Raw genomic sequence first — 25,430 nt, forward strand, 5'->3', positions numbered from 1 at the left:
ATTATAGGGACTTGAATTACACAAATACCTGCTCTTTTTTCCCCACAGAACTCCTGCCTCATTCAGTGCACAGACAATGAATTAGTGTTGCGTAATGAATAAGGTTGTTGTCTGTCAGATCCTTACTTCATTTTTTTTGCAGAAGTTGGAATGTGTGGGGTGAATGAGGCAGACGACTCCAAGAAGAGAAAGGATGGTTTCATGGTGAAGGCAGCTGAACCTTGCCCTGGAGAAAATGGATTCTATCCTTGTCTCTGCCACAAAGTTCCTGTGTGATGACGGGCAAGTCACTTATACCAAACTTTTCACAGATGATCATTAATTGGCTCCCCAACCTGAAATCTTGAGGTATGGTTTGAAGAAGTGCAGACATTGCAACTTTTAAAGTAAGTGTGTCTGTGTGTCTACTGTCCTAGATTTTTCAAAAAAGCAAACTGAAAAAGCACAAATTCCATCCAGTGGAATCACACTGACACCCACAAGGGTAATTAGCAGGGTTGGAACCTTTAGATCCACTGCACAGATCTCTGTCATTTGACCTAACAGAGTAACTGATAAGAGTCGTATGTTGTCATCCTCTAGAACTAGAGTAGAGGGAGGAGAGAGACTTTTGTCAGTGGGTTTTCACAGATATTTGTAGACAGCACAGGAATGGCGAGATTCTGGAATCTCGGATTCCATTCCTCATTGCCCCAATCTCCTCACTTAGCCAGCCCCAGTCTTTACAGCCCTGGATTGCTCAAGCCAATCCCTGTCTCCTTACCCAGCCAGTCCTAAACTCACCCTTCCAGGCTCCATGTCCAAGTACCAGTCTCCCCCTCCCCTCCATGACTCCCAGTCTCTCAGCTCAACCAGTCCCATCTCACCTCCCATGGCTCACTGTCACTGTCTCACTGTCCAGCTAGTCCCAGTCCCCCATCCTACTGTGCACTGGCATCCCTGTCCCTAACTCTGTCTCCATCCTGGCTCTCAGTCTCCTTCCCTAGCTAGTACTAGTCTTCTCCACCAGTCTGCCAGTTCATTTCCAGCCCCAACTATCCCCCAGCCTTTCCTTCCCACATAGCTCCTTGCCCCAAACTATTCCTCCTACTACCCCACGTCTCCCCTGAAGTCTGGCTCTTGTTCCCTCTGCATTCAAGTCAGACTGCTCCTCCCCTACACTAACTAGTTTCTGGTTGCCTCCACAGAAGCAATGAGAACACAGAAGAACCACAATTGCCTATAGGAGCACCTGCAGGGAAAATCTTACTTAGCGTCTGCAGCCCTAGAGCATGTTCAGTGCACACAGAATCTTCAAAGAATTTAGATGCCAAACTCTAACAAGTCTCTACTGAGCATGTGTGAACTAAGAATTTTCAAAGGCTTGTAAATTCGTCAAATTTGGGTCTCCCTCAGAACAGCAAAAAGCACGTTCCTGACACAAAGGCAACCAACATTGACAGATTTAAATTCCCTGCTCCAAAGCATGGAGGCACTATTACCTCTTAATGAAATACCTGTAAGAACTTTTTTAACATGAGAAAAAACAACATATTTTTCCCTAATCTCACTCTCTGAAACAGAAGAACTATTTTTGCTTCAATGTTCCCAAGACACGTGGCATAGGAAATTTCAGCCCAAATGGTTAAAGTTTCACAAAGTTATAAGCAACTGAAAACAGGATCTTATAATGTGAAGCATCAAGAAACCTTACACGTAGGTGAGTGCTACCAGTTCTGCCTATTATATAACACATACAGTAGATTTAATTCAGAGATAGGCTCATTTAAATAAGGAAATGAAACATGCTTCCTCACACAGCTCTCTTAATATTTTGTATACTGAAATTCACAAAAGATGACAAGATGGTCTCACATTTCATTAGTCATAGTATAAATACAAAAGGAAAACAAACAAACAAAAGGTATCTTTGTGAATTGCCCATAACACTTATATAATACAATGTATCGCAGTGGGAAACTGTTTAAAATCATCATTTTTAATAGCAATTTTTGTGTTACCTTGGTTTGTTTGGAGGAAGCTGTCGGCTTGGCCGTCTCATAGACTGATTTGGCTGTACCTTCATGGAAGTTCTAGGAGAAGATCGAGCAAAGGGGTCGGGTGCTGGAGGCTTTTTTGGAATTTTTTTCACCAATCGGCTCACCCATTTCTGTTGTTCCTCTGTAGAATTAGCTAACAGTAGTAGATTCTTTGCAGTTGAAATATCATAATATACTGTAAGATAAATTTAAAAACAAAATCTCATTATTAAATTTTTTACATGAGCTCACCTTAAAAACTAATGACCAGATCCTTGGGTTCTCATAAATTGCACAGAGTAGAAGTCAAGTGGTGCTATACAAACCCAGTATAAAGCTACCACTTGGGCTGCCATGATCACAATGCTACTTTGGGTATAGATTATGCCACAGCACCTTTAACGTTCCCGACAGAGGAGACTTTCCAATCTATCCACAGGCTGCAACCCCTTCTTATTTCTTCCATTTGGAGGATAAGGGGATGATTATTCTCCATGTTACTAAGGAAGCAGGTATACAGGGAAACAAACATATCCTGTTACAGCCATTTCATATGCCCATAAGAGATATTGAGCATAGAGAACTGTGGAACTCAGCCCAGAGGGAGTAACTTTTCTGAGTGTCATAATCTGTATTGCCACATACACTGACATCTCTGTCCCATACTGAAATGCAACACAATCCACTGAGTAAGTAGCTGTTTTGGATAACCCTTCCCTATGATGTTGACAGCACTGAAAGTATGTGGCATACATGTCCCTGTGCTGGCTGAATGTCACTGTATTGCAGTGAGCTGATCTTCCCTAACAGAATCCTGATATGCACCCAAGGATCTGTCACTCCAGCAGTTGCTACCTTTTACCTTGAGCTCGTCTGAGATCACATCATTATGAGAAACCTGTATCTGAATTATCCCCTGTAGTTAATTGGCAACCATACATTTATTCAATTATTCACTACTTACCTTTGCAAGGTGCTATAATCTCTTCCTTTTTATCCATGTGATCTTTGTGACATTTGATATGGCAGCGGCGGCACTCTAGAGCAGGAGGAGGTTTAAACATGTGCCACAGTGGCTTCATACAAGCCTCACAGTTGGTTGGAAAATGATAGAGAGTGGGTATAAATTCATGTCCCTTGTGGCAAATGTAATTTGATTTCTCTCCCATAGGCTCCACAGGAAATTCTGGTTCCTTCTTGCTTTCTCCTTCATTAGCATACAGAATCTAGAGTTAAAGCAAAAAAACACAACATTCATACACAACGGGTGTAGGTAAAGGGCAATTATTTAGTTAGCAAAAATTCAGGAATACAAATTAGAGTAGGTTAGAATAGATTTTCTGACAATTTATATGATCCTACTTTTCTCACTTATACTTGTCTTCTTTAATAAAAAAATTAAAATATTTTGAAGCATCTTGCATTTATTTGCATAAGGAATTTTACCAGTTTGTTTTTCTAAAAATACTAATTTATAACTACATACCTGGAATATCCTAGGAATCTCTTTGGAATCTGCTCTGTAGACATCAGTCTGTGTGACTGGCCGGACGTGGAACAATTTGCTGTAGAAGCAGATTTCAAAGAAAAAAAGCAATAATAATAAAAATTTGATATTAGAGTATTATCTAATTAAATGTACTGATTTAATATATATAATTAATTAAGGAATTGTATTGTACCTTAGCTAATAAGGTACATCAGTGTGATGTAAAGATTGCCAGCAAACAAAATTCTAAATCCACTTTATTCAACTCCTATTCCCAACTCTACATATCAATCCCCAAACCTTAAACCACATAGCAACAAGAGCCAAATTAAATCTGAATAGCTGCATTCTGCACTGTTAAGCAGAATGTTAGGAACCACTAAAAAGAATTAGATAATAGGACTGAAAAAGTCATATTGCCTCTGTATACACTGACGGTACACCCACACCTAGAATACTGTGCAGTTCTGGTCACTGATCTCAAAACGATGTATTAGAATAGGAAAAGGTAGAGAGAAGGGCAACAAAAATGATTAGGGGTATGGAACAGCTTCCATATGAGGAGAGATTAAAAAGACAGATTTTTCAGCTTGGAAAGAGGCGATATGATAGAGGTCTATAAAATCTTGACTGGCATGGAGAAAGTGAATAACGAAGTGTTATTTACTCCTTCACATAACACAAGAACCAGGGGTCACACAATGAAATTAATAGGCAGCAGGTTTAAAACAAACAAAAGTAGTATTTCTTCACATAATGGACAGTCAATCTGTGTAATTCATTGCCAGGGGAGGCGGTGAAGGCCAAAACTATAATGAGGTTCAAAAAAGAAATAGGTAAGTTCATGGAAGATAGGTCCATCAAAGGCTATTAGCCAAGATGATCAGGGATTTAACCCTATGCTCTTAGTGTTGCTTGCTACTGTCTGTCAGAAGCTGGGAATGGACAACAGGGGATGAATCAATCAATGATTGCCTGTTCTCTTCATTCCTTATGGAGCATCTGGCATTGGCCATTGTTGGAAGATAGGATACTGGGCTAGATGGACCACTGGTCTGACCCAGTATGGCCATCCCTATGTTTATGTACCGCACTTGTAACCCACAGCTGAGTGTGTGATACAGTTTCCCCACTCTGTGCCAAACTGCAGAGGACATGAGTTGTTACAGCCCCCAGCTATAAAGTTTTGGCTCTTTAGTTCAAGCTATAGCTCCTCAAACTCTTAGTTCTGGAGGTCTCTAGATCAGTGCCCAGTGTGTCAGCCAAGAGGGCAGCGAGACAAACACTGAGTGACCTCAAACCGTAGTTTAAATAACATATGACAGCAGAGTCATTATCAGCTCTCAAAAATATTTTCTAAAGTTGTTTTCTTTTCAAGCCATCTACTAATGTTCACCTGAAAGTTAACAAAGTAATGATACCATAATCTCCTGTAATAATACTTACTCAATATCTAACACCATGTAGGGGTTAGAATGTTCTTTATCTTGTTCACTATCATAGAACAGAATCTTCTTACTGCTTACAATTACATACTGTTAAAAAAGATACACAGGTATTAACATAGTTCTTAAAATACAGGCTTTATCTCAAGTATTTACTTCTGTCAAGTCAAATAATTTCATAATATTATTTCATAATTTTATTAATAGTCAATAATAGCATGGTAGTTTGGGTCTACAGTTTGAGCACAAAGTAAGTCATACTTTACATCACAATGACATAAAATTGTGATATTTGGTAACAAACAACTTTTATATTTTTAAACACCTATTTTAAAAAGATGAAAGGAATGGAACGCAATAGATCTGCTAACAGGATACAAAGCCTTTGGTTTCTATGTTAATAGCTTAATTTTGACTCCGATTGGTTCTGTACACAGTGAACAGGTGTCCCCTTCACAAAAATCACCACAGTTAGCACATTTGTTGGTAGTCTCAATAAAGGAGCCAAAGTCTGAGTAGATAAGAGAACCTCCCACCCAAAAAGTTGTCCAGAATAGGCACGTTGGTAAAGTAAAGTAGATAGAGAGAGCTGACACCACCATCAACTATGCTATACCTGTTCTGTGTTTTAAAAAAAGACATCATGGAAGCTTGAAATACACCACAGGCTGAAACACCAGCAGTTCAGGGAAGACATCCAGTTCTTTATCTCCTACCTATCCTAGTGTTGTTGCAATCAGTACCTAGATAAGGGGTCAGCAACCTTTCAGAAGTGGTGTGCCGATCTTCATTTATTCACTCTAATCTAAGGTTTCATGTGCCAGTAATACATTTTAACCTTTTCAGAAGGTCTCTTTCTATAAGTCTATAATACATAACTAAACTGTTGTTGTATGTAAAGTAAATAAGGTTTCAAAATGTTTAAGAAGCTTCATTTAAAATTAAATTAAAATGCAGAGCCCCCAGACCAGTGGTCAGGACCCGGGCAGTGTGAGTGCCACAACAATCAGCTCGTGTGCTGCCTTCGGCACGCATGCCATAGGTTGCCTACCCCTTACCTAGATGATGAGCAGTTGACTAAAGTTGAACCAAGGCAAAATGGAGGAGAAGCTGGTAAGAAGAGGGAAGCATCTGAACTCACCTCTTCCTCCCTTATCAAGGGTATCTGCCCTTCGATTATGTCAGTTTATAGATTTAGGATCCTGGTCAGACTCCTCACTGCTAGATAACCAAACAGTAAGCCGCAGATGTGTAAAAAATATCTACTCCCACCTGTACTCTGACCTAACAGACTCAGACTCGTCAGTAGTGATCTGTGCATGTACTATCTTCAAGACTGATTAGAGAACATATATGTAGGAAAGAAGTCACACATCTTTAAAAAGATGCAACTAATATAAAATCCAGCAAATCTGTTAAGTAGAGGTCAACGATTTATATTTCTCACCTTTTTCACCCATCCAAATTTCTTAGTGTTATTTCGGACAGGTAGTGATAACCAACCCTCTAATCTCGATTCTGCAAATAAATATTAAGTAAGTATTTAAACAACACACATTTATCTGAGACCACCCTGCATATAAAAAAGCCCTTATTTAAAAAGAATAAGGCAGACATAAAATACCATAACCTGATAAGCAAAATGCCTTGCAACAATTATCACAGCAGATTTTTCAGGGACAAAAAGCTGTATTGCACAGCCAATACTAGCAAATAATGCCACTCAAAAACTAGTAATTCAGACTGAAAAAAAAGAGCCAATGTCTCACTATAAAAGTATACTATCACACATACATTCTCTTTAGTAAAAATAAGACAAAGACATTTATGATTTTTAATGCCTATAATTATTTAACTATCAGCTTCCAGCCACTAAAATTGCTTGTGTGAAGACATTAGTACACAATACACAACATTCAGTTTTAGGGGGAAAAAAACTTCTAAATATGAATACACATAGGCATATACATATTTTAAAGCCTGAATATTAAAGTTTGTATTTAATATAAACTACATATATACTTTTATTATACAAGTTTAATATTTGAGGAAATGTATTGATTTTCTGTGGGAGTTGTGGTGGGTTATAAATAAAATTAACTATTTTCCTGAGTAACAGCAATAGCTAAATCACAAGAGTTTTGATATTATAATTAGAACTCCTTGCTCTACATCTTTCCTCAGAACCTGGGTAAATCACTACAGCTTTCTCACCAGTAACTAGAAGTCAACCTTTGGCTAATCCTTTTGCCTTTAATTCATTCAGTATACTCTCACTGAACCGCTTAATAAGAAATAACTTTTGCTGCTAGTTTCACACAATAGGAATATTTTAAACCACCTTTTCTCTGAAGATTTCAAAGTGGCTTAACATACATTAAGCCTCAAAATCTCAACTGTAATTTAATATTTGTTTTGTGGTAAAAGCCAAAGATCAATCAGGATCATGCTCCCACTGTGCTAGGCACTGTATCAACACACAAGATCCCCCTGCCCCTGCTTACAAACTAGTTGAACATAAGAATGTGTCTTATTTGTGAGGTAAGTAGTATTAAGCAGAACTGCTTACCTGCAATAATTGCTTTCTGATTATCTATATCAGAAGAGATCATCATACTCGTAGATCTCTGCCTCTGCACAGGAACTCTACATTCAGAGTTCTAATGCATTTGGTTTTAACAGGGCCATCTTATTCCAGCAGCCTATGCATGGAATGTAAAATCCTCTGGCCCTGTAACCACCAGTTCCTTTTAAACAGGTGGTGAAATCATTCCTATGTGTACAAATGGGAACTGAATAACAACGAGATAAACTTTACAGAACCCTCAACATCGTGGAGAGAAAGGTGGGAGAGAGATTATCTAGTGTGATGTGTACACTATTGTCAGAGTATATTGGTTTGTTTGCTGGTACCCTTAATGAGGATGCATATTTTAATACACACACCAAGTACATGGGAAGCACTGCACATATGTTTGCCCCATATGTCTGGCTTGTTAGGTAGCAATGAAACAAGTTAAATCTTCAGCAATCAGCTTAGTGATGGACAACTCATGACTCTAGCACAGGGGTCAGCAACCTTTTGGAAGTGGTGTGCCGAGTTCTCTTTTATTCACTCTGATTTAAGGTTCCGCATGCCAGTAATACATTTTAACGTTTTTAAAAGGTCTCTTTCTATAAGTTTATAATATATAAACTGAACTATTGTTGTATGTAAAGTAAATAAGGTTTTTAAAATGTTTTAAGAAGCTTCATTTAAAATTAAATTAAAATGCAGAGCCGCCTGGACTGGTGGTCAAGACCCCCCGGGCAGCATGAGTGCCACTGAAAATCAGCTCACGTGCTGCCTTTGGCACCCATGCCATAGGTTGCCTACCCCTGCTCTAGCATCATGTGTGGCTCTTCAGGGCCCAGTATATGACTTTTAATAGTCTCAGTGGGTTTGCCTGGAGCTACTCTTACTCTGCCTGATATCAGACAGAGCAAGCAGAATGCTACTGAAAAGAATACTCCCCCATGTGAAAAGAATGTATTCACTAAGAAGAAACATTCACATACTACTCTCCAACCTTCAAGAATTCAGCTGGGGGGGTGGGGATGGGTGGGAAGGTGATTCCTCCCATTTTACTGCTTCTAGGGGTTATTCTCTACTAAGAGAACAGAAGAAGTGACATGCAGTTGTCCCTTACCCACTGTCAATGCAGCTGCATAGTTTAAATACTCTTCACTGGATTTGCTGCTAAAACTGGCTCCACCCCAACAACGGCTAAATGCTCTCCCTCCATAAGTTTTTCCACATACAGGGATAGGAGAAAAGCCGCTGCTGAAAAATATTCAGCTACCTCCAGGGAAAGGAATTGGGAGGAGAAGCTAGGTTTGGCTAGGTCCCAACAAAAACTGCTCAAGATGTTTAAAAAATCTCTGTCAGTGGAGCTGCATAAACATTCACCTGCTTCTGTTGTTGTGTATCCCTATAGCATGTTTCCCAGTAGCAGAAGTATGAGAATCTAGTCTCTTTCCCCTCAAACTGCATCCTTTGTCTGGGGGCAGAGACAAGAGAGAAGAGAACATATTTCCTAGGAAATCCTCCTGCTGGCAGCTTAGATTTGTCTGTATATTCAATGGATATGAATAATGTTTTATCTCAACAGGGAAATGTCCCAGCCCTGCCTTCTTATCAGAAAGACAACAGGATGTGATTTACTGAAGTCAGTAAGTAATTAAACATTTCTTAAAGACCGCCTAATTTGGCCTGAACTCTGAAAGCCCTACTGATCTGACATGGGTCCCAGGATAAAAGTATAGTGATTATAACAGCAGCTAGAAAGAGACCAAAATCTAGTTTGTGTTTCTTTTATAAGGAGCACTAGAACTTAAAGAATCTACTTTCGTCCTTATCTCAGGGTGCTGACAATATTCCAAACTAATATTTATCCTTATGTTGAGAGTTAATCAAATAAACAGCTCCATAATCAAATAAATCTTTAGTCAAATATTAGATGTCACCATGGTAAAAAAACCCCTCACTTTAGTACTAGGAGGGCTGATTCATAGAATATGAGTATATTCACATACAATTAGTTCAAAATATATAATCTATGTTTATAAAAAGAGCTATCTTTAACCAAAGCTGCAAATAATTATTTTCTTCCTGCTGCTGGAAAAGTAAATTTTGATAGCTTGGTACTGCCTTTTATGCTGACAAAGATCCATAATGAAACACAAATCTTATGTATTAGGGACCAATTTTTCAAAAACAGCCTCCAAGTTTTTTGTGTCTGAGTCATGTGACATCCAACTTTACACAAAGAATTTGGGCAGGCCAAAATTGGATTTGCACAGGCAAGTAGTATCTGTATTCACAAAGTGAATGGCTAGATATTCAATTATTTAACTGAAGTAGTTAACTGCTCAGCCGGAACAAATAGATAAGGTTTTGGATACCCAAAAACTTTGAGGTGCATAAAGTTAAGCACAGACACTGGATAGAGACTACTTTGGACATAGGGCAATAAAATCACCTTACAAAATATTTCTACAAAATGATTGTTTTAGAACTGTAAGTCTGATTTGGTTGCAAACATTGAACATTTAGAAAAAAAAACAGGCCAATTCTTTGTTCATGCAACATTCTCTTTAGTATGTTCTGGATTACAACTTGAACTTCCAGTGCTTTTGACAAAATTATATTAATGGTGTTAGTTATAAAAAAAAAGGCCAAAAGGACAAAGTTAAAACAAAACGTAAGTGCACCAAATGGTTTCAGGGATGTCACCTGTGCTATCAGGTTCTGAAGGGATGTGTACACAAGACAATGGTTCTTCCTCTGAGTCAGAATCAGAGTCGAGAAGCATGTGAGAACTGGAAGGCTTAGTGGCAATACTGACAGAGGTAGAAGAATGCTGGTAGGTAAGAGACATGGACTCCATAGTGTGGGATTGAGTGATATGGACTAAAGACCCAGCACAAAAGGAGGAAAAAGGACAGAAGAGTTAAAACAGAATCACTAAAAACAGAATATTAGTTTTTACATTTTATCACTTAATACAGTATTTACAAAATGAACACATCAATAAAGAGAAAAAGTAGTTTGAATGAGAAACAAAATGTAATCTTTTAATTCTTAAACAACTGAAATTAACTTTTTAAAAACAATTTAAGAAGAAAGAATTAAGTGTAGTCAAAATAAAGATAGTGTGTCAGTTAGTGCATGGATATTAAATGCTATCAGATTACTGAAAAGGTATAAGGAATTACAGAAAAAGCAAGGAAGTCACGGAAGCATAAGAATGCTGTTTAATACTTCGATTTCCATGAAAAAAAACACACTATGAAACTGATAAAGACAGGAATATTAATAAAAAAAATCATACCAGGGAATCCATCATCTGCCTCAGCATCCCCAGGTCCACTGCCTATGCTGCTGCAGTCTAAGCCAATATGTATTGACTGGAGCTGTGAGCGAAGTTGTTCAATGTCACTATCCTTGCTGTCAAGTGTCATCTGCAGTTCGATTCGTATCTGGCTCTCCTCTGCTATTTGCTGTGAAAATGATTTGAAACGGTTTGCCTTTTAGTATTACTGTTGTACTCTATAATTTCTTATTTATAGTATTTTCTTGGTGGAATGAGGACTTTACAACCAATCTTGAAATACACCACTATTTAATTTCTTTAGCTGTGTCATCCCTAAGATATGGAAAATGTATGCATAATAAATATGACATCTTGGAATAATTTTAAACTCTGTTTCCATTGCTTAAACAAATTTAAGAACATTTTTATTGCTATTTATTGCTGTAAATTCACTTCTTACTGCCTGCATTTCATTGATCTCCTTCTGATATTTAATCATCATCTGGGTTAACTTTTCACGTTCAGATTTCAGTTCCATATGCAGTTTCCTATTCTCCTTTTCTTTCCTCCGCACATCAGTGTCAGCTCCACGTTTGACTGGATCTTTCCGATTCATGATCTCAGCCAACTTGTTTACCGCCTTAAAACAAAACAAAACATAGAACACATAATAAAGCCCCCACAGGTAAACAACAAGTACAAATACTGTCATCTTTCCAACCCACGATTAGCCTCTATTAAAATATTTTACCCATGAATTCAAACATATTTGTGCATTTCCATCTAAATAAAATACCAATTTAATTCTGTGGATGAATCAAGTATTATAAAAACGATAATGACATTTCACTCTGGAACAAAGTACTTTAGTTCTTTTACATACTTTCTTTCAATAGCCCAGTTAGTTAGAAGCCAAATACAACTTTGAATTGGAATGTCTAATATGCCTCTAGGATGCCTAGAGCACAATGCAGGAGCACCAAATCTGACACGAAGTCTAGTATCCAAACTTTGGCAGAGTTTATTACCAGATGCTTCAGGGAAAGATGAAAAACACAGAGGAAGGTAATTCAGAGTTGCTAACAATATAATTTCAATCAAACTATGTCATAAGCAAAGTACATGTCAAAACTAGCTTCTCTGAATCAAAATAAAGGATTTAGCGGAATTAGGGATTTATACTGGGCTAAATCACAGTTGGACAAACTGTTTTATTCAAGCACCATGTATCTACATTACAGGTCTGCACTCAAGATGAGCAAGTTTCCCTAAAGTAATGTGATTTAGCAAAAAGCTCTGAGGATATAAAAATTGCATCCAGGCTTCAATGAGTGCATACAGCTGGTTTATAACCGAAAGCAACCATTCCATTAAAAAATCCACTGCATGAACTGTATATTATTCCAATTATCATGATCATCTGCTCATTCTTTTATACTTACCTGGGTTTTCAGTGTTCTCTCATTCAACAACTGCTTCTCAAACTGAGTTTTAATAATTGTTGTATTTGTTTCTTCCTCTTTTAGCCTTGCAATTTCTGCAACAAGGTAATAAGAAATCTGTAATGGCTAATTAGAGAATTAAGTGGTACACTTTTTGAGAACAAAAGCATTTTCAAATTAAATTCAAGTTGTGCAGCGAACACTCACGTTCTTGGACTTCTTTCAGTTTGTTATTCAGTTCCTCTTTCTCATTAGCAAGATTAGCCACATCACTAGTTAGTGTCCTATTGGCTTCCTCCAGCTTAAAAAAAAAAAAATTAAGTATATGTTACCACACAACAAAAAGTAATGCAACAGATTTACTTGATTACTTAAAAGGAAAATACATCAGAATGAGACCATGGTAAAAGAATAGAGGATTTGGCATAGGAAGAGAAATGGGAGGCACAGAGGAGAGAGTGACCAAGCAAAGGTATGTGAGTGACCAGAGGTGTGGAGGAGAGAGAGGGGAGCTAAATGAAAAATGTTGTAAAGATCGGGAGATATGTAATAAAAGAACAGGAAGAGTCTGCCATCAAAATCAAGACACTAACAAGCTCAGGACTTGGCAGAATACATGAAAAATTACAGCCATCTGGAGGCGGGAGACTTCAAAAGAGAGAATGTGCAGGTTTAAGTGCTATATGGAGTTGAGAAACTTGGGACTGAAGAGGGGGAAAGGAGCTCACTGCAGCAAATATTTAGAATGAAAAGAAACTAAAGAAGAGTCTGCTGAAAGGGAGAGCAGGAATATAAGCCGAGTCAGAGAAGCATGAGCACAGAGCTGAAGATAATCATATACCGACATGTATTTCTTGCAAGACAGAGCAGGCATTCCATAGACAATTGAAGGAGAGGGTTACGTTTAATTGGTAGGGACAGAAGAGCACATGGTTATGAATAATCAGGGTTAATTCAGATTTCAGAGATGTGGAGGAGGAGGCAGATTTTAGATAATGATCTGTGAGAGCTGGAGAGAGGTGATGGAACTGAAGTACAGAAGGTTTGTGTAATATGAAGGGCAGGTGAGGGGAAAGGAGAGACCCATGTGAGGGACACAGTGGAGGTGAAGATCCAGAAGATGTGTTTGGAAGCCCAGGTGTTGACACTGAAGAAACATTTCAAGGAAGGAAAAGAGGTAGTTATCTCAAGTTTATTCCATCCAGTTAATGATGGAATAAACAGCAGTTGATGGAAAATGCAGACCACATGCCTACTGATTAACAGAGATTAAGTGGGTCATAGCTCCACATTTTGGGATGTGACTAAGAATTAATGAGACACTCCAAGAAAGCCAGTTCTTAACTGAGAGTGCTGGCAGCTCCAGCTGCTTCTTGCTTTCTAGAGGGCCCGAAGGACAGACAGGGTGACCTATACCTATAAGTTTAGCACATTAGGATCAGGAGATATAGAATTGGCAGGCCTGGATCTTTTCTCTGGAACTAGCTAATAGATCTGAATTCTTCCTAGTTTTCAGTCTACATTTTAATCACTGGTATTTTTAGTAAAAGTCATGGACAGGTCACAGACAGAAAACAAAAATTAAGGCCTGTGACCTGTCCATGACTTATACTAAATACCCCTAAAAAAAACTTGGGCCAGAGGGCTGTAGGTGCTCGGAGGAGGGGGCAAGGGAGAAGAAGCAGCCCGGGGGCGTCATGGGTGCTGGACGGGAGGGTTGGTGGGGCTGGCAGGCTCCCTGCATGGCTCCAATGAGAGCTGCGCGGGCAGTGCCTGCAGGCAGGGGCAGCGCACAGAGCCCCCTGGCCCCTCCGCCTAGGAGCTGCAGGGACATGCTGGCTGCTTCCGCGGAGTCCTGCCAAGGTAAGCACCGCCCCGCACCCCAACCCCCTGCCACAGCCCTGAGCCCCTCCCAAACCCAAACTACTGTTGCTGTAGTGGATGGGGACATGGTGACTTGAGAGTGCCCAAGCAACGGTCAGTGTGGCTGGCCAAGAGGCTGCCCGAGCTGCCCTGGAGCCAACTGCTGCAGAATCCCTCCAGCCACAAACCCCTTCTAGCCAAAGGAACCATCTCCTAGGACACCATGTTTCAGAAAGAGTACGAATTTTTATGGCTGAACTACACACATCTGAAAAAGTATGATTTAGAATGGAAAAAGTGACATAACCTTGATTACAGCAACATAAACTGTACCATCATGCACAGATTTTTATATACAACTGAATATACATACATTCTCAGTTTTGTTTCCACAGGTCCAAAGTATGGAAATAACTATTTTTTCACCCAGATGTGAAAAATATGTAAACCGAAAATGTTTCTCAGTATTTGTAATGATTTCTAAATTTCAACTAAAACAATATTAACCATGTAATGGCTTTTAAAAAAAGAAAATTCATGATCTCATACTGCTTTCCACTAGTCCACTAATAAAAATCCAAAAATCTTTCAAGCTGCGTATTTCTGTAAGCCTCCAAATGTATCTTCGTTATAATGATTAAAAAACTTTTAGAATGCACAAAAATATACCACAGGAATTATGATGCAGATTACTCACAGATCCTATGGTAGCATCTTTCTCAGTAAGTTCTTGCTTATGCCTAGCCATCATCTCTTTAATCTCCAATTCTTTCATGATCTTCTCTTTTTCCAAATCAGAGTACTGTTCTTCAGCAATGGAGCGAGCAAGTTGCTCTGAATCAGCTTTTGTCAAAGTTATCTCAAGTTGTGCAGCCAAGGAGTCTCTGCAAATTATTGAAAAATAATTAGTTCAGAACTAAATGAAAACCTTTTCCAACTGAAGTAAATAACCTACTTTTCTGTACATATACAAATAAGTGGCAAACCCTCACCTCTCATCTTGTAACTCTTGTATCTTTTGCTGCATTTCTTTACAAAGTTTGGTCTTTTCTTCACATTCCTCTTTAAGCTCACGAACTTGGGTCTTGTACAAAGTCTAGAATTTTAAACAAAGAAAAGGAAAGAAAAAGGATTTGCATATTCTAGCTTATGGGGTATCTGAATGAATGAGACAAGACCATGTTAAATCAAAAATCCTTTAATACAGCAAGAGGCCAAGCACAGCAGTGTCTTGTCTCTCCTAGACCTGACTTAAGGCAGCAATACTTCACAAAACCGTTTCTTTCAGCTTCAGTGCATGCACCCTCTCAAAGAACCTCCATCATCGTCACCCTCCTGAAACCCAGCTAGTGGGGAAAAGCGAAACCACTGAAATCCCCCCCAGTCACCAATACATTCCTCCATAAATGTGGTGTGCTGTCCTCATACAATGACTAGAAGTTCGAAAGTATGTATGCACATACAATTTATAAACCCACATACATACGTAAATGCTTTTTCAAAGTGTTCTTTTTTGTATTGCAACATAACTCATTAAAAATACTTTAGAAATTTGTTTTTAGAGAGGTTTTGGAAAAGCACTCTTTCCAAATCTATAACTATTAAGACAATGCTGCATGCTATCATGTCCATTTGATGGAAACGTAACCAACAATCAAGAATTATTTATTTGTTCACATACAAAGCTGATCTCCCACAGAAATACATCTTTTTATAAAGATTTTTAGTATTTTAAGCTGGCAAATAAGTCATTTAATTATATGACAAATTGAATCCTTTTCTTTCTGTTTATGCATTGTTGTGACAGATCCTACTTTTCCACAAGTATCTGCAGGGTAGTTTATGTGAACAATTTCAGACTACATGAATGTTTGCAGACTGTTCATTAAAAAGTATTTGCAAGTCACTATCTGAGATGCAACTGTTCATCTAACTTAGATGGCACTGTTTCTGCTCCTTAAAGACTGGATTGGTAAAACAAAAACAAATACATACTGAGAAATATTGTTCAGCTTCAAGCTGATCTTGTAGCTCTTTCATTTGTCCATCTGCATCCTGACGTTCTCTGTAAAGTCATAAAACAGTGCTCGTAAGCAAAATTTGTGAAGATATTCCAAACAACTACACAAGCACAGAAGGCTGTGTGCATGCACACACATCTGTAAAACTCTCTTATATCTTAGCATCCCCTGATCAAAGTATGGTCTTCTATACCAAATCCTGAGGGATCCTCAGTCCCCCAAGGTCAGGTATTCTGCCTGGACAGCTATGAATACTATGCTCTCTTCCGAGCTGGAAAGGTTAGTGAACAGCCATTTAAACTGACAATACCGTTACATGGGCTAGCCAACAAGAGACATTACTAAAGCAAATAGTCATTGGCCTTTTTTCTCATTTCCATGCAGGACATCAGTAAAGTGACAATCCGAGCTCTAGAACCTCAGGCAGTCTGAGTCGCAAGATAGACCTCGAACCTTAATTTAGTGCTCTTCGTAGTGTAGATTTTTTTAAACACACCCATTATTAAAGCAACTCATTCAATCACTAGTCAGCACATATGAATGATAACAGTAATACTTTGCACTTCTTCCATCAGAGAATCTCAAGAGTGCTTTACCAATGGTGGTGAATGAGACCAAAAGAGCCTCCATGTAACTGTCATTTTACAGATGGAACAAAAATGATCTAACAGCTATATTAGTCTTGCTTTTTCAGCCACAAGACCATTCTTGCTCCAGAAAACATAAATTGATAATTACAGAGAACAAATCTCATATGAAACAAACTCCCCTTCCCATTTTTTTTAGTATAATAAAATATTTCTTTTAATTAGTGGTAACTGATTAGTTTTTATAAGTCACACTGAAGATGAAGTTACTAAGCGCTAAGACTATCATCTCATTTTTAGCTGCAAATTTACAGGTGTGCAATCATTTTAGTCCGATTCCAATGTAGACTCTCAGGGAAAGCTAATTCTTATCAGCTTTTAATTTATCTCAAATCCTAACATGTTCCTTTATGCCTTCACTCAATCTTTTTTTTTTTTTTTGGAAAACAGCATTTCAGAGTAGCTTTCTATTGAATCTACAGGTGTAACTCATGTGGTCAGGATTTTTTTTTTCTTTCTTGTAAGCTCTTTGGGGAAGCAACCATCTCTTAGTATGTGTTTGTACAGAGCCTATTAAAATAAAGCCTCAATCTCTGCCAGGACCATTAGATACTACTACAGTATAAACAACAGCAAACAACAATCAGGAGTGTCTATGATATGGTTGATTTTGTATAGTCAGGATTTTAATGTACACATGGCTCTCAAATTTTGCATAAGAGAGATAAAAATACAATTGAATTTTTAAAATTAAAGAATTAAATAAATATGTGATGCAGCTCTACTTACTTGCGGAGTTCATTATTTTGCTTTTCCAAGCTCAGTTTGATTTCCAGGAGATGGTTATTCTCTTGTTTTAGCTGTTTCTCTGACATTTTCAATGTGTTGACTTGTTGTGTTTGCATTTTCAGGTCATTCTGTGTGAGGCAGCGCTTTTGTGTTTCCTGTTCTATTTTTAATGTCAAGTTTTTAACCTGAAAAATAAATAAATGTCTGTCTCTCTCTCTCTTTTTTTTTTTTTGGTGGGGGGGGGGGAAGGGTGTGTGTTACATCAGAGGAATTTTACAGACACGTACAGTAAGGAACTCTCAGAACAAAATTTACACTTTCACTGATTCTCTATTGTTTTTAGTGTATTAACTATGAACTACTGTATAGCACAAACATGTCTTATTTGGATGTAAAGATTATTCTATAGCTAAAATTATCTATAAGTAGAATAAGCAAGTTTTTCACCCTAATATTAGAGAATTTTACATTCCACATATCAAATTTTTCTAAGTTTGTCACAATGTTGAAAAACTTCAGAAAATGAAACGTTACACTGTAAGGAAGCATTCCAGCAACCTACAGAAGTGAGGAGATATACTTAATATTATTTTCATTTGTAAAGATTTACAGATACTGCCCATAACCGGGGGGGAGGGATAGCTCAGTGGTTTGAGCATTGGCCTGCTAAACCCAGGGTTGTGAGTTCAATCCTTGAGGAGGCCATTTATGGATCTGAGACAAAAATCTGTCTGGGGATTAAGTCCTGCTTTAAGCAGGGGGTTGGACTAGATGACTTCCTGAGGTCCCTTCCAACCTTTGATATTCTATGATTCTATAAATACTTTTAAAACTGGAACAAATTTTACAATATCCAAAAGATTCCAATTCAGACTACTTATATAATTGCTACTTACATCTTCATTTAGTTTATCCTTTTGTTTAAGCAGCTCATTTATTTTCTGTTGAGACTGTTTGAGATCACAGTCCAACATAGAACACCGCTTTTCAATTTCTAACAAGCCGTTTTCTACTTTTTGCTTTGAAGCTCTCTCCTCCAACAGCTTCTTTTCCATTTCTGTGAAATAAGAGAATTTAAATGTGAAGTCAGTAAGAGTTGTAGATGCTCAGCCCTACTTAAAATAAGGACACCTATTTAAGTGCCTAGCTATGGCCAAAATTTTAAACTTGGGTGCCTAGAATTTAACAAACTTTGGATTACTGTGGGATGAAAGGTAGTAGATGGCATGACTGAAACTGATGATAAAATTATGAGACATACAACGGTGAGTGACTTAATATCTTTTACAGGACCAACTTCTGTTACTGAGAGAGACACGCTTTTGGGCTTATATAGAGCTCTTCTTCAGGTCTGGGCCACACAGGCAGTGCCCCTGACAATTTCAAATCACAGTTCAAAAGCATGGAGGTACTAGAGCAGTTCAAAAACACACTCACTAGACTATTTTTAACATGAGCAGTCAGCACAATGGTGATTCAATAATACCAGGTGGTTCAGCTGGTGCATCAGCTGGCTGAACAACTTGAACTTTTGCCATCCTATTCTACGTGCCATTCCTGTGAAAATCTACCCAAATTTGGCCACATAATAAGCCTTTGAAAAATCACAGCTCATATATACTCAGTAAAGACTTCAATTCTGGCAGCCAAAATCTCCAAAAGAGTCCATCCTGAATGAGTGTGCTTGAGCATCTCACAGCTTCTAATGTAAATCAGACTGCATATGCTCCATCTCCACAGAGCAACTGAGCGTGCTCCAGCTCAGGACTACAAAGGAGATGCCAGACTTCCTTCGAATGGCTTTTCCCAGCTACTCTGGTCCAGGCTGGAACTGAGATCAGGGAGCCTGTCTCTCCTGAACTCTCAGTCATAAGTGCTGAAAAAAATAGTGGGTGCTCAGCACTCACCAACCACAGCTGTCTGCCACCCCCCGCTCATCAGCTGATGGGGGGGGCGGTACTGCTGCCAAACAGCTGATGGAGGCAGGTGCCACCATCAAACAGCAGTTTGGCAGCTCAGGGAGGGGCCTGGGGGAGAGTGGAGAGCAGACAGTGGACGGGGGCCATGGGGAGGGGGCTGGGCAGGGGATGGGAAGAGGCAGAGTGAGGACAGGGACTCGGGGGAGAGGGCAGAGCAACAGCAGGAAAAGGCAGAGTGAAGGCAGGGCATGGGGGAAGGGACAGAGTGGGGGCAGGGCCACAGGGCAGAGCAGGATGGAGCACCCCTGGGGAAAAGGAAAAGTCAGCGCCTGTGCCCTCAGTTATTCCTCTGCTGGTACCCAGGCAGCATGGAAGAGGAAAACGATCAATTTGAAAAAAAATGATCAATTTGAATGCAGAAGGGACAAAAGCCAGATGCCAATGCTCTGGCGGAAGAGTCTAAAACATCAAACACCACCCTGAGAGCATGCTTTGCCACATTTTGTCCCTCAGTCAAAATAGCATTTGCCAGCCTTCTTTTTATCATCTGGCAATTCTTGAACATACAGAATCACCTTCTCCCATAGATGGAACTGATAACAGGCCATCATCATATGGCAATGAACCACCTTAATAACAAGGGAAGAGGGAAAAAAACACCTCTCCCCCAAAGGTATCAATCTTTCCCCCTCCCTGTCAGACAGACTGGAGAGGACTTGGCCAGACCTAAGTCTGTTTTTGGCAGCAGCCACAATCAGCACAGGATCTATGAAAACAAGAAAACCCCTAATGAGGGATCCAATACAGTTTGCCAGCTTTTTTGGAAACAGGCTGACAGGAAGCAGGAGCTGACCAAACATCTTACCAAGCTGTAAAAGACCATCCAGATTTGACAGCGATAAGCTATTCCTGGAGGTAGTCCCAAGTATGTTGAATACTGGATGGGAGGTTTCCTCCACAGCCACAGAAGGTAGGTTCAGTGTGGATTCCATGCAATGCACCAAAGTCATGAAACTGCAAAGCATTCTCAGAAGGGGAAGAAGCAAAAGTCACATCTACCTCAGGTGACAAATCAAGATCAAAGTCATTTGCTCTTGTTCAAAAATAGGCACTCTCTCTTCAACCTCCTGTTCAGCCAGAGCTGCCAGATCAAAGGACTGCTGAGCCACTGCATCCTTATCAGAAGAAAAATCACTTCTCCATCCAAAAGGAGAATGATTTAATGGAGACAAGAACTGCCCATAGGAGGAGGAGCAAAAGAGATAGGGGACAAGGCTGAAGAGGCACGAACTGGGATGAATCAGGTTTCTTAATTCTTCCTTTATCCTCCTCTAAATGAGGACCTGATCATGGATCACTAATGAACACTTCTGAGAGAACAATGGAACTGGAAAGCGGAGAGAGATAAATGGTGAGAAAGATCTGCTAGGGGAATCCTGTACTACTTAGGAGAGGAAGCAGAGAGGTATACTGAGAAATACTCTCGTCTGCTCTTCTCTTTTTTCAAGTGAAGAAGACATAGACTGTACAACTGATGATGCATGTCTCTTCCTCATTGCCATCTTTCAGGTATCTAAAAGGGTGTCATAAGGAGGAGGAGGGAGAAAACTTGTTCACCTTAGCCTCCAATGATAGAACAAGAAGCAATGGGCTTAAACTGCAAGCAAGGGAGCTTTAGGTTGGACATTAGGAAAAAGTTCCTAACTGTCAGGGTGGTTAAACACTGGAATAAACTGCCTAGGGAGGTTGTGGAATCTCCATCTCTGGAGATATTTAAGAGTAAGTTAGATAAATGTCTATCAGGGATGGTCTAGCCAGTATTTGGTCCTGCCCTGAGGGCAAGGGACTGGACTTGATGACCTCTCGAGGTCCCTTCCAGTCCTAGAATCTATGAATCTGGCTTGCTCAGATCCAAAGAATGCTAAGACAAGGGAAGGTGCATATCAGTCACCACTGCAGAAGTCCTTTTCGGATCACAGGCTCTTTGAAGCCTGTCCCACAGACCTGGGAAGTACCATAGCCAGATAAATACTCAACTCTGCAGCTCTGGTCTTCAAAGTTGAACCCAGAACTGACCTGGATTTTAGAGTTGGAAGCACAGAGGCCACATCAGAGTCAGACCGATCCAATAAGTCTAATTTACAGGATCTGGCACCGCTAACAGTGACCATCTTCTTCACCTTCTTTCTTGAAACTGATAGAGCCAGAGCCAAGGGTCTAGGATCTTTAGAAAGCAGACAGCCATTTTCCCACCAACAATGCTTCAAAGCCTTGACAACTTTAACAGAAGGATCTGGAGTTAGAATTGATGAAGAGCCCGACATCCTGGAACTTATAGGCAGCTTGCTTACTGGAGAAAGCCACAGGCACCAAACCTAGTCTCTTAGGCTTCACATCTGATGACCACCCAAGGACCAGAGTACTTGCATCTATTCTGCCCCTCTTTGAATGCTCTGGGCACCAACGTCCAGCAAATGAAACACACACAAGGAGTATGACCTTCCTCCAAGGACTTCGGGCACCTAATATGGTTGCCCGACATTGGGAAGACAGATGAGCATCAAGCATGTCTTTTAAATCCCATTTCTTTTTCTTTGGTTCTGCCATAACACAGAACCAAACCTGCCAACTCTACAAAAGCATCTACACTTATTACTATACTTAAATTACACTACACACTAAAAACAAACACCACAAAAACTATCAAATGTACTATCAATGGAGAAAAAACCCTGGATCTGAATGGATCAGAGCAGTTAATTTCCATTCAGCATAGCAGTTGAAAGAAACTGAGGTGGTAGAGGACCCCCAGCACTCCCTTATATGGCCTCGTGCTCAGAATGTTCAAAAACACTGAGGGGAAGTATAGGAGAGGGCGCACAACTGTTCCAATGAATACTGCTTGGAGAAGGTCCTACTGCTAGGCACCACCAGGCAGTGAAATACCCATAAGTGGGAATACACAGAGCCATTGGAAGAGGTTAATGTACATGACATGCAGTGACTGCCTGGACTAAAATCCTTTTATTTATCTCCAGAATAGCTACCAATAGGGCAGTGCAAGAATCCTTAAATCAGGCCTGCACAACATACGGCCCGCAGGCCGCATGTGGCCTTCAGAGGCTCACTGTGTGGCCCGCGGGGGGATTCTAAATCCTGCGCACAGGGCACTCTGCGGGCAGCCCAGAGCCCTTTGAATCCCGGCCCGCGGCTGGGATTTAAAGGGCTCAGGGCTCCCCGTGGCTGCAGGGAGCCCAGAGCCCTTTGAATCCCGGCCGCAGCTGGGATTTAAAGGGCTCAGGGCTCCCCATGGCTGCAGGCAGCCCAGAGCCCTTTGAATCCCAGGCCGCGGCTAGGATATAGAGGTCTCAGGCTCCTGCCACTATGGGCAGCCCAGAGTCCTTTGAATCCTGGCCGCGGCTGAGATTTAAAGGGCTCAGGGCTCCTGCGGCTGCGGGCAGCCTCACTCACTCACGCCCGTCACCCCAATCGGGGTATAGGCCGCCAAGCACAGATTTCCAGAGTCCTCTATCCTGGGCCATTCGCTCTAGCTGTTTCCAGGTATAGCCCATTTTTTTGCTATCAGCCTGAAGGTCGCGTCACCAGGTGTTTCTTGGATGGCCTCTTTTCCGCTTGCCTTGGGGGTTCCACCGCAGTGCCTGTCTGGTGATGTTAGTTGGCTGTTTACGTAGTGTTTGTCCTATCCAACCCCACCTTCTCCTTCTGATTTCTTCCTCTGCTGGGAGTTGACAGGTCCTCTCCAAGAGGTGGATGTTACTGATGGTGTCTGGCCAGCAGATCTGGAGAATCCTTCTGAGGCAGCTATTAATGAAGGTCTGGATCTTCCTGATGGTTGTTTTGGTTGTCCTCCAGGTTTCAGCTCCATACAGTAGGACTGATTTCACATTGGAGTTGAACAGTCGAATTTTTATTGCCAAAGACAGCTCTCTGGAGCTCCAGATGTTCTTAAGCTGTAAGAAGGCTGCTCTTGCCTTACCAATCCTTACTTTGATGTCTGCGTCTGTGCCACCCTGCTGGATGATGATGCTACATAGGTAGGTGAAGGACTACACTGAATGGAAGGCCCCTGGAAGAAGTGCAACTGGGTCATTGCTGATGGAGTTAATCCTAAGGATCTTGGTCTTGTCCTTGTGAATGTTGAGGCCAACCTGTGATGACGTGGCTGCCACTACGTTGGTCTTCTCTTGCATCTGCTGTTTACTGTGCGAAAGGAGTGCAAGGTCATCAGCAAAGTCCAGGTCATCAAGCTGGATCCACAACGTCCACTGGATTCCGTTCCTACGCTCGTAAGTGAATGTCTTCATAATCCAGTCGATGACGAGGAGAAAGAAAAGTGGTGACAACAAGCATCCTTGCCTGACTCCAGTTTGCACCTGGAAGCTGTTAGTAAGCTGCCCTCCATGGATCACTCTACAGTGTATACTGTCATATGAGTTCTTGATCAGGTTGACCACCTTTGCTGGGATGCCGTAGTGCCGAAGGAGCTTCCAGAGGGTCTCTCGATCCACGCTATCAAACGCTTTCTCATAATCAACAAAGTTGATGTACAATGAGAAGTTCCACTCCATAGACTGCTCGATTATGATGCGAAGCATTGCTATCTGGTCCGTGCATGATCTATTCTGCTGGAAACCTGCCTGTTCATCTCGTAGCTGTGGATCGACGGCATCCTTCATTCTCTCTAAGAGGACTCGGTTGAAGACGACCTTCCCTGGCACCAACAGGAGTGTGATTCCTCTATAATTGGCACAGTTGCTAAGATCTCCTTTCTTGGGGATTTTGATGAGATATCCCTCTTTCCAGTCTATCGGAATCACTTCTTCTTCCCATATCTTCTCAAAGAGGGGGTACAGCATTTCCACTGAAGCATCCAGGTCTGCTTTCAGGGCCTCTGCTGGGATGTCATCAGGTCCAGCTGCCTTCCTATTCTTCATCATGGTGATGGCTTTTCTGATCTCATCTCTGGTTGGTTTATCGCAATTAATTGGGAGGTCCTCGTTGGCTGGGTTGATATCTGGTGGATTTGGTGGTGCTGGTCTGTTCAGGAGTTCCTCAAAGTGCTCCGCCCATCTGTTCATCTGTTCTATTCCTGTTATAGACTTTCCCTGCTTGTCTTTAACAGGACGTTCTGGCTTGCTGTACTTTCCAGACAGTCGTTTGGTAGTATCATACAGCTGTTTCATATTACCGCTGTATGCTGCCTGCTGCGCTTCTGCTGCCAGTTCATCCACATACTCTCTCTTGTCCTTCCTGATATTCCTCTTCACTGCTCTATGGGCTTCAACATACTCTTTTTGAGCTTTGGCCTTTGCTGCTCTAGTCCTGCTGTTATTGACTGCTGCCTTCTTCTTCTTTCTGTCTTCTATCTTGATCAAGGTCTCTGCTGTGATCCATTCTTTCTGCTGGTGTTTCTTAATTCCAAGCACTTCCTGGCATACTGACCTAAGTCTCTCTCTCACTTTCTGCCATCTGTTTAGTACACTGTCTTCCTCTTCCTCAGACCGATCCTGTAATACTGAAAACTTATTCTTCAGCCTCAGTCCAAAATCTTCCTTGGTCTTATGGTCCTTCAGAAGGCTGACGTTGTACTTCACTCTTCTGTCTGACGCGTCTATCCAGTTCTTTTTCAGTTTCAGCTTCAGCTTCAATCTGGCCACCACTAAGTGATAGTCGGACGCCGCGTCTGCTCCTCTTCTAACTCTAACGTCCTGCAAGGATCTTCTGAACTTCTTGCTAATGCAGACACGATAGATCTGATTTTCTGTCATGCCTGCTGGTGATACCCAGGTACTCTTGTGGATCCGCTTGTGAGGAAAGATGCTACCTCCTATGACCAGGTTGTTAAGTGCACACAGATCCACAAATCTCTCTCCATTCTCACTCATCTCTCCCAGAGCATGGGTCCCCATGACTTGTTCGTATCCTGTGTTGTCAGGTCCAGTTTTGGCATTAAAGTCTCCCATAAGGATGATGATGTCTTT

General features: G+C 40.6%; 1 protein-coding gene across 1 annotated transcript in view; it reads right to left on the minus strand.

The window, feature by feature from the left end:
- The window catches only part of ROCK2 (Rho associated coiled-coil containing protein kinase 2), a 158,858-nt gene that overhangs the window by 20,430 nt on the left and 112,998 nt on the right, over positions 1 to 25,430 (minus strand). The window contains exons 19-33 of the mRNA XM_050950609.1: positions 18,406 to 18,566; positions 17,510 to 17,694; positions 16,108 to 16,177; positions 15,105 to 15,208; positions 14,810 to 14,996; positions 12,457 to 12,550; positions 12,250 to 12,344; positions 11,268 to 11,447; positions 10,826 to 10,994; positions 10,228 to 10,404; positions 6,400 to 6,470; positions 4,954 to 5,042; positions 3,505 to 3,583; positions 2,983 to 3,244; positions 2,001 to 2,214 (exon numbers count right to left, since the gene is read on the minus strand). Of these exons, the coding sequence (XP_050806566.1) occupies positions 2,001 to 2,214; positions 2,983 to 3,244; positions 3,505 to 3,583; positions 4,954 to 5,042; positions 6,400 to 6,470; positions 10,228 to 10,404; positions 10,826 to 10,994; positions 11,268 to 11,447; positions 12,250 to 12,344; positions 12,457 to 12,550; positions 14,810 to 14,996; positions 15,105 to 15,208; positions 16,108 to 16,177; positions 17,510 to 17,694; positions 18,406 to 18,566 (2,137 nt within the window). The remainder of the gene's footprint in view (positions 1 to 2,000; positions 2,215 to 2,982; positions 3,245 to 3,504; positions 3,584 to 4,953; positions 5,043 to 6,399; positions 6,471 to 10,227; positions 10,405 to 10,825; positions 10,995 to 11,267; positions 11,448 to 12,249; positions 12,345 to 12,456; positions 12,551 to 14,809; positions 14,997 to 15,104; positions 15,209 to 16,107; positions 16,178 to 17,509; positions 17,695 to 18,405; positions 18,567 to 25,430) is intronic.

This window comes from Gopherus flavomarginatus, chromosome 4, assembly GCF_025201925.1.
Source record: "Gopherus flavomarginatus isolate rGopFla2 chromosome 4, rGopFla2.mat.asm, whole genome shotgun sequence".
In the NCBI taxonomy this organism is placed as follows: Eukaryota; Metazoa; Chordata; order Testudines; family Testudinidae; genus Gopherus; species Gopherus flavomarginatus.